Raw genomic sequence first — 12,214 nt, forward strand, 5'->3', positions numbered from 1 at the left:
CCGAAACTCTTCGAAATTCTAATTCTTTAATTTCTGAGCTATTTTTTTAGGACTTTCGAATTTGAGGGAAAGACATATTGAACTTATCTGATTGAAAATGAAATAATAACTATGAGCATTTTCAACTTTAAAATAAAGCTGGCGTTGAGAAAGAAGAAATAGTTAAATGAACTATAAAAAGCATAAGATAAATATGTATTTTTTTCAAATTTAGGAGATAAAGATTTTAAAGTTAATCAGAGAAAATAGTTATTTATCTTCTTGCGATATTGTATAGCAGGGAGGTCGCAAGTCGCTTTTTTGCTATGGAGTCGTTTGAAGCAATTTCGAAAATTCCGAAAGCGCGGTAATCACGGCAGAAGCTGAAACTTTTACTTCCTGACGGAGTGTCAAGTGATCGTCAAAAGAAAAAAAAAAAAAAAAACAAAATAAAATTGTGAGAAAGGTGAAATAATCCTGTGAAAAAGTGAAAGTGTGCCCTCGAACAAGCGAGTACAGGCAGATACGAAGTTCATAGTAGTCAATTGTCAATTTATCTGATGAAGGTAATCCTGAAAAAGTTTCATTCCACATGTAAGTAAACGTTTTTTATTTACTAGTTTTTGGTAGAACAGACTAAAAGAAACTATAGTACACTCTCTCAAATTCGGGCATTTGGGACCGAAATGTCAACCGAATTAGAGAGAAATTCTGGCATCACATTGTTTGAAATGCAACGATCTTTTGTTTACCTGCATACTCATATTAAGTTTACATACTCATATTAATTGTAGATTTCATGAAAGCCCGTTAATAATGCAAAATCCCATCATAACTGAAACAAAACATGGCAAATTTGAGCAAATTTGCTTCATTCGGTATTCATAATCGAACTTGAAAAATGTCAACAAACTTTTTTCGAATTTAACTGTCGCCCGAATTAAAAAGTAACCCGATGTTAAAGGAGCCGAATTAGCGAGAGTCTACTGTATACCATGAGGTAGATTTTAACAGTTATGTAGTTTTTGATAAAAAGTTGGTGATAAGATGTCGCCGTTTACTCTTAATACTTCCTTTTCCAACATTCAGTATTTTTGAAAAGTTATTGGGTACTAAAATTCCACCTTTATATAGATCTCTCTTTCTTTTCATGAGTTTTTTTAATGTTTTTTTTTTGGAAAAACAAAACTGCCAAATCAACATCCTTTTCAGTTTTTATAAATATTTTTGTCATATTGGTTAAAACTTTCGAACATTGAACTTGGTTTGGTTAGAGTGTAAGGGCCTTGACAGACTTGAGGATTAGCCGAGAGACGGCTCAGTGTAATTTTGTTATAAATAATGATTAAGCTACATTTCCATCATTTTCCACTACGTCGTCTCTCGGCTTAAGTCGTTAGTGTGTTTAGGGCATAAGTCTCAACCGAACAGAGCTTACCAATCGCGAAGTTTTCTTCAAGGGTGTTTGTGAATGTATCCACTTGGAATAAATAATTCAATAAAACACTTTAAAAAAAAAAACAGATAAACTTACTTAGTGTCCGTTGAAATGCATCGAAAATTCCCATTCAAAAACTGTTATACGCATTATACGTATACATTCGTTTTCATTGTAGTCCGTTAGGCGGCCATTTTGAACAGTGGTAGCATGAAATAAAAATTTTGAATCCTGCCACATTTACAATGGTTGTGTATGATTGCTATTTAGATTGAGATCAAATTGTGTCATGATTTGTGATTGCCGTCTGGTACTCTCTGAATGTCCCATAACTCCTCATTCGTGTCCATCTCAAGGTCGATATCTAGCAAGTGTCACTGTTCGAGCTTTGTGGTATCTGTGTCACCTTTCGGCTGCTCCAGGCCATCTACCATCTTCTCGATGCTCTTGAGGCCAGAAGCCTGAGGTGGGGGTGATGTTGCATTCGATGGCACTGGTGTTTTGGACGTTGGGGCAGGTGGAGTAGCCGCTGGGGCGTCTGTTACGTGAATGGTGTGGGATTTGGAGGATGTAGAGGAGGCGGATAGTGGTCGCATGGGTGGTGATATCGATGATGGTCTCGGTCGAGGGCTACTGCTGAGGCTTCTCTGGCCACCTGAGACTGAGGAGGTTGGTGTGACGGCATCAAAGGCCGAACCTAGGCCGGGGAGGTTGTAGGGGGCAAAGCGGTGTTTTGTCAGTCCATGGAGGGCGGACGTGGAGGTGGCCGTGATGGCGGATGTTGAGGGTGGTGTGTGACCTGCTGTGCTGTAGTGGCCAAACAAGGCAGGATGTTGGGCCGCGAGGGCGAGTTGGGCATTAAACAGGAGACTGGGATTGAGTGTAGGATTGATGGCAGAGGCAGGTGAATGTAGTAGCGACATTGGGGGTGGCGGGTAGAGACCCGTGGGGTAGAGATAAGGCAACAGATGCGGTGACTGATGCAATGGTGGACCGAGGGAGATGTTTGGTGAGGGATATGTTGTACTATTTTTCGTGGTGGTATCATCCTGAGGACTTTCTGATGTCTGGGGCCTCGTGAAGGCACCCAAATTCCCCGAATCTGAGCAATTTGAATCACTCCCATCGCGTTCTCCATCGTACGAACTCATGTCGTAGGACGCTGAAAAACGCTTTCCCGTACTGGATAAATTGAACCACGCTGAAAACCAATGAGCTGTCTCAATAACCTTTTTGCTAGAGTTTATTCTTAATCGCAGAAATTTAATGAGGCCCAGAAAAAATGTGTTCTTGGAGCTTTCAATGGTATGAAAGCTTTAAAGCTTGAAAATAGTATTCAAAGCTTTAGCCAGTTAAAAATCACGATCGGGTCAAAATATTTTATCGCACTAAATATTTTATTATATGTGTATAATGCATTAGGATGCTTGGGATACAAAGAGATTGTAAAGAATCTCAGTTAAAAAGAACAAAATTCTTCCATCCAAACGCCATTCATTTTGAAGAATTTAATTAATTTTAACATTTTACTGCCAATATTAAAGTTAATTTTTAATTTTATTTATTTTTTTTGTTTTGCTTTTTATTGTTAAAAAGTCTCAGGCAAAAGTCCTCTCTAAATACAGCGCAACTTCGCATAATTCATAACTTACCAACACATAATATACAACACCAACATAAAATACCAACACTGAAATCACTAGAAATTTCTCTATGAAAAACAGCTCTTGCAATTTTTCCTAATCCCGCCGGAAAAGATGTTTAGTAAAATTTTCCGCTATTTTCCCCCAGAAATTCTGCAAACATTTTGCTAGAGAATTTCCGCACAAAATTCTTCATTTTCTTCCATGAATAGGCTAAAGCCAAATTTTTCAAAAATCGGTGCTTAATTTGGTAAATCCAGTGTTTTTGGCAGTGGGAAACAATTCCAATCCAAAGTGATAGAAACGATTTGTATTATGACCAGCGCACAATAGCTTTTGTTTGTAAACATGTTTTCAAAATTTCCTGTGAGAATGAGCGAGATAACTAGATCTAGATCTTACTCACTCTCATTGTAATGTCAAAAACATGTTTACAAAACAAAAGTTATTGTGCGCTGAGCATTATGCCTAACGCACAATAACTTTTGTTTAGTAAACATGTTTTTGACATTTCAGTGTGTCTAATTGTGTGTAGACACAATTAGACACACCGTTTAGCACGGTATAACTTCATGAAATCAAAATTTGCGTCCCTTATCTTTCTTGAAAGATTAGTTGTCTATCCCACTCATGCAGTCCAAAATTAGACTTGGTGTGACATTCAGAAGAAGAAGAAGAGTGCAAAAGAGTAGCATAGACATATGGAAAGCTTCTAAGAAAGAAAGAGATGTGAATTTTGATTTTATGATTTTTCCATTTTTTCTGATCTAAAAGGTATGCCGGAGTCATTAGAAAACATTTTTTTCAGCCAAAAAAATAGATTTGGATAGGTCAGAATCAAATTGAGTCTATAAAATGTTGACTTTTTGAAGAATAAAAACCTAAACATTCCTAAAATAGGTCAAAGTCATACATTATTTTTGTCTATGTTTAATTTCACAGGAAATCAAATTCTGCATTTTCCATGCACATGTACGGGCGGGATGTACTTTAATCAAACAATCAATTTTTACGAAAGCTTTTCGCAATGCAATGTGCAAAGTCCTTTACCAAAACTAACAATTCGAGGAAAAAAAATCTCTTAAGGTTTTTTTTCTATCAAATAAGGGGCTTCTTGAAAAAAAAAAGATAGCGAAAAGTCATCCGGGACAATATAAAAAGGGTGGCAAAGCGTCCCATTTTGAAGAAAATGCTCGAACACGTGACTTTCATACTATACCTCATGACCATGTCACATATAAAATTAATATTAAGATTAATACTTTTTGAACTGCGAGAATGGCAAAACCAGTGATAAGCCTAGATCAGCTTATAGAGGTGTGATTCCTTCGTTGCAAATTCGGATTGTGGCAAACTCGAACGATATTTATACATAAAATTGTATGAGAAATGCATAAAAATATCTGAACATCTATAAATTCTGGGTGAGATGGCAATACCTTGGTGGTAAGAGAATATGGGATAGATAGAGCAAACATTTTGTTATTGTTAACAATTCAATCTTATTGACGACGAAGACTCTTGTGCTCATTTCTTAAACACCTAAGTTTGGAACTACTTCAGTTGCATTTAACGCGGAAATCCGCGAAAAATTTCGCGGACCGCTAAAATCCGCGAAAAATTTCGCGGCCCGCGGAAATCCGCGAAAAATTTCGCGGCCCGCGGAAATCCGCGAAAAATTTCGCGGCCCGCGGAAATCCGCGAAAAATTTCGCGGACCGCGAAAATCCGTGAAAAATTTCGCGGAGCGCGAAAATCCGCGAAAAATTTCGCGGCCCGCGAAAATCCGCGAAAAATTTCGCGGCCCGCGAAAATCCGCGAAAAATTTCGCGGCCCGCGAAAATCCGCGAAAAATTTCGCGGCCCGCGAAAATCCGCGAAAAATTTCGCGGCCCGCGAAAATCAGCGAAAAATTTCGCGGCCCGCGAAAATCAGCGAAAAATTTCGCGGCCCGAGAAAATCCGCGAAAAATTTCGCGGCCCGCGAAAATCCGCGAAAAATTTCGCGGCCCGCGAAAATCCGCGAAAAATTTCGCGGCCCGCGAAAATCCGCGAAAAATTTCGCGGAGCGCGAAAATCCGCGAAAAACTTCGCGGCCCGCGAAAATCCGCTGGTATATATATATATATACTATGTTGATATGTATGTATATATATATACATGGAGAGGGAGTGAGAGAGAGGGAGAAATGGCGCAATACCATGTGTGACGCCGCTTCTCCCGCTTTTTTCCCCACCTGACGCTACGAGCAAAATTTTCTTAAAATTGCAATCTTTAACTTGAAATATCTCGAGAAATTATGGAGCGATCTCAAAATTTTTTTTTTTTAAATTGGTCTACTCAAGTAGCGCTACAACATGAACATAATATAATTAAAATTGCATAAGCCAGTTTCGAAATAAACTATAAAATCCGGTTTTAAACCGGTTTAGAACCGGTTTTTCAAAAATCTTAAACGATAGAAATTTTCGTACGCGCAAGTAGATATATTTAAAAAAAAAATTTATGAAGATATCTCTTTCCAAACCGGAGATATCGCGTACTACGGACGGCCGGACGGCCGGCCGGACGGCCGGCCGGACCCGAAAATGGGGGACTATCATTTTTGGAATCAGGGATGTTCAAAACATATACCCTGTGAATTTCAGCTCGATCGGAGCACTTTTAGAAAATCGGAGTATCACAATAGGTGTGATTATGAAAGAATCACACCTAAAAAAGATAGCAATTGTTTTATCTTTCCTCTCTCTCGCATTTATCCTCTGCGTACAAAGTTGGTAGCAATACTATCGCTCGAAAACTGACCGAATCACAGTTAGCACGCATGGAAAATTGCTCGAATTGCCAGTACAGTAGATTCTCACTCAATCGGCTCTTTTTCAAGCGGGCGAAAACTTTTGTTGACAATGTTCACGTTTAATTATGAAGCTAATTAGCTCAAATTCGCTGTAGTTCTTCCTATTTTATCGTGATCTTTATAATTAAGCGCTTTTTGTGGAATTTACAAAGGCTTTGACGCCCAAATCTATCGATAAGCCGGATGACATTTCGCCCCAAATGCCCAATTGAGAGATAGTCTACTGTAATACGATTCAGAAACAGTACAGTTCCTCAATACAGTACACAGAAAAAAATATTTTGTAAAATTGTTCGTAAATGTTTGTGAAATCCTATGGCAGACTTACGAAATGCTCGTGAATCATATAACCCACAAATAAGTTCGTAAAATTTTGTATTTTTTTCACAAACATTGTTCGTAAAATGATCATTTGATGAACATTTTTTGTACTTTTACAAACATTTGTTCGTAAATGTTTGTAAACACACAAAAAAAATTTCGTAAAATTGTGTCATTTGTTCGTATTTTATTCTTATTTTATTCGTATTTTATTTTTTGCCTGACAAAAATTTACGAACAAATGACAAAATTTTACGAACATTTTTGGTGTAATAACGTAAAACGTGTAAAACGGTGTAATATTTACACCGTTTTCGGATCAATACTGCAGGGTAAAATTAACATTTCCGGAATGTTATTTTAACTTTTTCGGATTTCTCTTAATGAACTAGTCCAAACAAAATATCATTAATAATTATCCCTGTATTTTTAGAAATAAAAAAATAAACGTTTATAAATTAGCGAGAAAGGCGCATTTCCCTTTTATGGAAGAAAATGTTCTTTGACGGAATTGTAGAGCGGTAAATTTCATATAAGAATGTCTTAATTACAGAAATTACTCAGACATTCTAAGCTAGTCCAGCTTTTTACCCCAGTCTTCCCTATCATTTAAATCTTTAATTTTTCAATTTGCTATTGTCATATTACCAAAAATGTTAATATCCTGAAAATTTTGCAACTCTCTTTGTAAATAATGAATGAATAATAATATTAGCTGACCATATAGCAGCTATGTACTGTATCATTAGTCAACAGTCAGTGGCTGAATACTCAACACAACTTCACTTTACAGTGCCAAAATTATACTACGAACACTATATTTAAATTTTCCGGGGCCTCATTAATTAAATGGGTATGAATTAGGATTTTTCACCTGTGTTTGGATGTGTTGGGAGCTGCATTGGATGGTCAAGAGGCAACAGTGGACTCTGTGATGGTCCAACGACGTCCAGGAGGTTATCATCTTCATCCAATTGGGCCTGATCGTGCCTTGTGCGACTATCCAAGAGAAATGCTCCACCCCGTGATGTTGATATATTGGCCGGAGTTAATTTATCTGAATCCGATGATCCGCGTGTACTCAGTGTTTGTCTGTAAATACAAATGTTAGATACTTTTGATGAAAATACCGCATTTATGAATTTTCATTCATCCTTATCGTTTATACGAAGACTTCAAAGCTATTTTCCCACTAAAGCGATGCTAAATGAAATATTCATGGTGAGATGTGTATGCCCTCTAATTTAGGGATTATTACACGAAATGTGTGATAAAGTTGTGTCTCAAAATTGCTTGTCTCTAATCTATTTTATTGCCCTTTTCAATTCTCTAACCTCTTTTTTGTACTTTCTCTTTTTTTTTACTTCGCACAGCATTTTTTTGGGTGTAAGCAAGAAGAAAATTCATTTGCAGGAGGGTGAATAAATCTATCGCAATTTTCTAAATTTTTTTTTCCATCACACAATGAAATACTTTTCCTCCAGGGGTATTTCTACACATTTTCCTTTTTCCTTTGGATTCACACACAAAAAAATTCCAACTGGAGAATGTGTGCAATATATGTTAGAAAATAACTGGGTATGCTTGGGAAGATAGAAAATGCTTGAGAAATTGGGAAATTAAAGAGTGAAGCATTAGATGGGATGAAACATCCCATATTAACGAATTTTCTTGACTTCCCTCTGCAATAAATTGTGGGCAAAGTATAATTTAGAGGGGATGTTTTTCATGTATCGTTTATGTAGCTCAGGTGCAGATTACTCTATCGAAAATTCAATAATTAAATAATCTCTACCTCTTCAGAAATAATCACTAAAAATAGACAAAAGAAGTGACTCCATAAAACCGGTTCAGGATATAGACGATAAATCGTTTTTGAAGGACCGCGAAATCCTTTTCAAAAGAGTAAGATTAAGCGGCCTTCAGGATAGGTTTAAGGCGCTATTCCAATGTGAAATAAGAAATGAAACATTTTCCTGAACATTTTTTTAATACATGACATCTCTGATGTGTTTCTGCATAATCGACTTTTCTTTATGAAAAAATTGCCAAATAGTCGTTTCACGAACCACAAAAAAAAGTCGATTATGCAGAAGAAGCACATGAGAGCAATCACGTACTAAAAAAAAGTGTACAGGAAAGATTTCTCCTCCTCATTTTTCATTGGAATAACACTATTGGTTCCTTTCAGTACCCGTCAAATAATTTCGTCAGATATCTTTAAGTTGTCTGCAGAAAATATCTACACCTCTGCCGAAAATCTGCCGAGAAATCTGTAGATATTCCTACGAATTTTATTTGGGCTTGGGACAAAATTCGTCAGAAATTTTTCCAGATTTTCTGACGAATCCTGGTGCACACTCTGACGAATTTCTGTAGATATTTTGCCGATTTTCTGTAGATTTTTCTACATTCCAGACTTTCCAGACAGCTGTGTCAAAAAAGATGGAATATTTTTCACTGAAGTTTTCAAAATTCAATAGAGTTATTCTTGGTGATATCGCAGTGTTTATATAAAATTAAGAATTCTGCGACGCCGTGTTATAAGTAGAGTATAGTGAAGTGATATCTTTAAACACAGTGTCGATCTAAATTTTGTATTTTTGTATCATTCGATTGGCGATTTTTAAGAAATTAGTATTTTTACTCGCAACTTTTAAGTTATCTAAAATGTTTAATCGGTAATGCTTGTTAAGCAGAGCATACAATTTTCTTTGTAACTTCTATAGTTTCTTAATAAATCAAGAATATTTTTGTTGAGGCAATGGAGACTATGCAGATTTCCAATGCAGAAATTCTGCAGATTTTCTGACAGAAATTCTGCAGAAAATCTACAGATTTCTTCTGAATGTACTAGAATATACCGTTACAATTCAAAAAACCTCAGAGTAAAATCGGCAGGTAGAGCAATGATTTGACGGATAATAACCTTTCGAAGAGATAAAGCCACTTCAAAGACAAGCCAAACTTATTCAAAAATAATACCAGAAGGACCAGAAGCCTAAAGTGCAAGTGCACGTATTCACCGCTTTAGCGCTGATTGTTCTGCTATTTCGAATTTCGGTATTTTTGACACTTTAATCCAGGCTTGAGCTAAAAGAAAAGCCGAAGTGCATTTGGTGGTGCCTGTTGGCGTTCTTCGAAATACCGCGAAAACGTGGAGAAAATGAGAGGTTTTTTAATGTGAAAATTGTTTAATTCCTTAGAGTTAAGTCATTTTTACAAGAAAATCTTTTTAATAATTTAGTTGAATACAGTTATTTGGGTTAAGTGTGAATAATTGTCGATATAACAACAAAAACATTAGGATGAAATTTTGAGCTGGAAGACTCATATTCTTTTAATTTTTCTATTTTTTTAAAAATGTTTCTTTTAACATTTTTTTTTCTTTTTTTCTTTTTTTCCTTTAAGTAAGAAATATAAGGGAAGAGCACCAGCGATCGGCAGTGTTTCTCCGATCATCAGGTTATTACCGCATTGTTGCTCCAATTAAAATCGATTTTTAAAAATTATTAGCTACTCTTTACCATTTACATAATTCTCTCAAGAATGCACTGCACTAGCTCAGATTTAATTTATAAAACCAATTTTAGGGAGACACCTGATTTAATTCGTGACGATCCGAAGCACAGGGTGCAAGTTTGCAATTACAACTATTCTTTATTAATTTATTGAAAATATTAACAATTCAAATGCACAGAGTTAAACGGATCACTAATATACCAATTGACATGTGCCATAATACCAAATTGTATTTTGAGGGTATATTTTCAACTAAATAGGTATGCAGTATATCTCTTAACATACCGATCCGGAATGATCTTCCCTTAGTTTGCAAATTTACGGCATTGTATTTTTTTAAATACCTATAACTATAAAATTCTTTAAATAAAAAAAAATGATTTTCTATATGAACATAAAATCTAGTTTTAGTGTTTTTCGGTTTGTCGTTTGCCTTTAGGGAAAACATGTAAAGGAAATAGACAAAATACTTGGCATTTAATTCAAAAAATCCAAAAAGTCTTATTCTCAACTGCAACATACTAAATTTTAATCATAAAATGAATCCCTGTATCGAATCGAATGAATCGAAATATCGAAATTTCGAATTTTCGAAAATTTTTGTTTCGATTTTCGTGCAACTTTTGTCACCATTTGAGCGCCCAAAGAAGTTTCTTCTTATTTATAAATTTCCCGCCGCTTCAGGACGCTTTGTCGCTTTTTTAACGCTGCATACTGAATTATTAATTCTCAGTTTCTATCACATTTTTTTGTTGTGTAAGCTTTCAATCCATTAGTTAACAGCTACAGAAATTTGCCATCAAGTGAATGATTTTTCATTAGTAATCCCCCCAAGTGGTATAAAGTTGAGAAAACGGTTTTTTTTTGTACGTCAACTTATTTAAAATTCTAACTTTCACACGCATTAAATGCGACAAAATGATAAATGTAATTGATTTTTAACGATAATGTATGTTAATTGAATGAATAAGGTGAAATTGATGAATAAGATTTCAAATTAATGTGGTTGTGCATCAATCCACTTTGATCTATCATCCATGGGGTTTAGCCTGAACCTTTAAACGAGGGTGGTAAAGTTTCTTAGAAATCAATTCATCAAGACACATATCCCTGAGACTATCAAATTTCTCACTCAAATACGTGAAATTTATTTCCCTCTTTTGATTTCAAACAGGGATTTCAAGGGATATTTTATATAGGGTATGTGGGTGGAATTTTGGTGGTATAAAATTGCCCTGTGATTTTTTGTCCATTGCAGCTTAATTCGATGTGCATGTCCTCATCTTTGCCCCCAAAATGACAAACAAGAAAAGGAAGAGTGTAGGAAAAAAGATGCGAAATCTTCAACCATCATGACATTTTGATTGATTCCACAAACGATGGTCAAACAGTGAATGTTGAATTGTATTTGTCTTTTGCTAATGCCTCTGCCTCTATATTTTCTTACAATGCAAACAAGAGTGAAGTTAGTATGTCCGTGGGTTGAATTTTTGCACACACTGATTGCGGTATTTTGCAACCCCTCGTTCAGTGTACAAATCAATTATACGGAATGCAGAGGGTGAATGAGGAATTTTCTGCTTAAGGAGATGATATTTATATTGGAATTAGGAAGGTGATATGGCAAATCAATACAATTCCGGGTGATTCTACGCGGGGGGTGGCCTTTCTTCCCTACAATTTCTTCACTCAAGAATAGTACATCTTTTAGCCATGTGGACTACAACTTTGATGGTACATCTGAAACATGTGTCCCTATTCAATTTGCACTTTAACCGTATTATTTTAGGCTATTGGTTTGAACTTTTCAACAATTTATTGCTTAAAGTAATTAGCATGGCACAGTATGTACTGAACCACATGTGACAAACTGTGTAGGATCAATTTTTGCGAAAGCATTTTAAGTCAGAGGCTTCCTTTCGAAATGAAAATTACACACTGTGCTTTACTGTGTTATCACACTTGCACATTAAAATTTTAATATGATTCACATTAATTGTCGCTGGTGAGAGTCCAAATGTGTAATTTGTGTTTTTGAATCATTTTATATTCAAAATTTGATCTATTTGTTGATAAAAAGGTAGACTTGGCCCGCAAAATTTGATATAAATTGATTTATAGCATTAATGCGAAAAATTAATGCGATTTTCTCTTTAATTTTTTAATGTGAAAAATATTTATGCTTTAGGTAAATTTAAACTTATTTTTGCAGGCCAAGTCCACTTCTGTGACTTCGGAGATCAGTTTCATAAGCTGAAAAAAAGATAGCTTCTTATGGTGCTATTCCAAAGAGAAATTAACACATTTTTTAGCTCTCTCTTCTCAAGTGTGACATTTTTGTGTTGGTTCCCGTCACGACTGTTTTCTCCCCACCTCGCCGCGTTCTAAAATCTCTAAGCAACCGTCACATAAACTAAAGCAAAGCAAAGTCGATAATGCAGAAGCATTTGGGATCAG

At 35.7% G+C, this 12,214-nt stretch overlaps 1 protein-coding gene across 3 annotated transcripts in view; it reads right to left on the reverse strand.

Annotated features, from left to right (window-relative positions):
- Positions 1–1,191: 1,191 nt before the first annotated feature.
- LOC129803005 (optomotor-blind protein) overlaps positions 1,192–12,214 on the reverse strand; it is a 100,982-nt gene continuing 89,959 nt past the window's right edge. Inside the window, exons 6-8 of one of the 3 annotated variants that reach the window (XR_008751833.1) lie at positions 7,110–7,327; positions 1,418–2,618; positions 1,192–1,273 (exon numbers count right to left, since the gene is read on the reverse strand). Coding sequence is in view for 2 of the 3 variants with exons in the window: in XM_055849287.1 (XP_055705262.1) it covers positions 1,792–2,633; positions 7,110–7,327 (1,060 nt within the window). In the remaining variant the exon portion in view is untranslated. Of the gene's footprint in view, positions 2,634–7,109; positions 7,328–12,214 lie in introns of all 3 variants that reach the window. The other 2 variants (XM_055849288.1, XM_055849287.1) reach the window with 2 other exon arrangements.

This window comes from Phlebotomus papatasi, chromosome 2 (genome assembly GCF_024763615.1).
Source record: "Phlebotomus papatasi isolate M1 chromosome 2, Ppap_2.1, whole genome shotgun sequence".
NCBI classification, from domain to species: Eukaryota; Metazoa; Arthropoda; class Insecta; order Diptera; family Psychodidae; genus Phlebotomus; species Phlebotomus papatasi.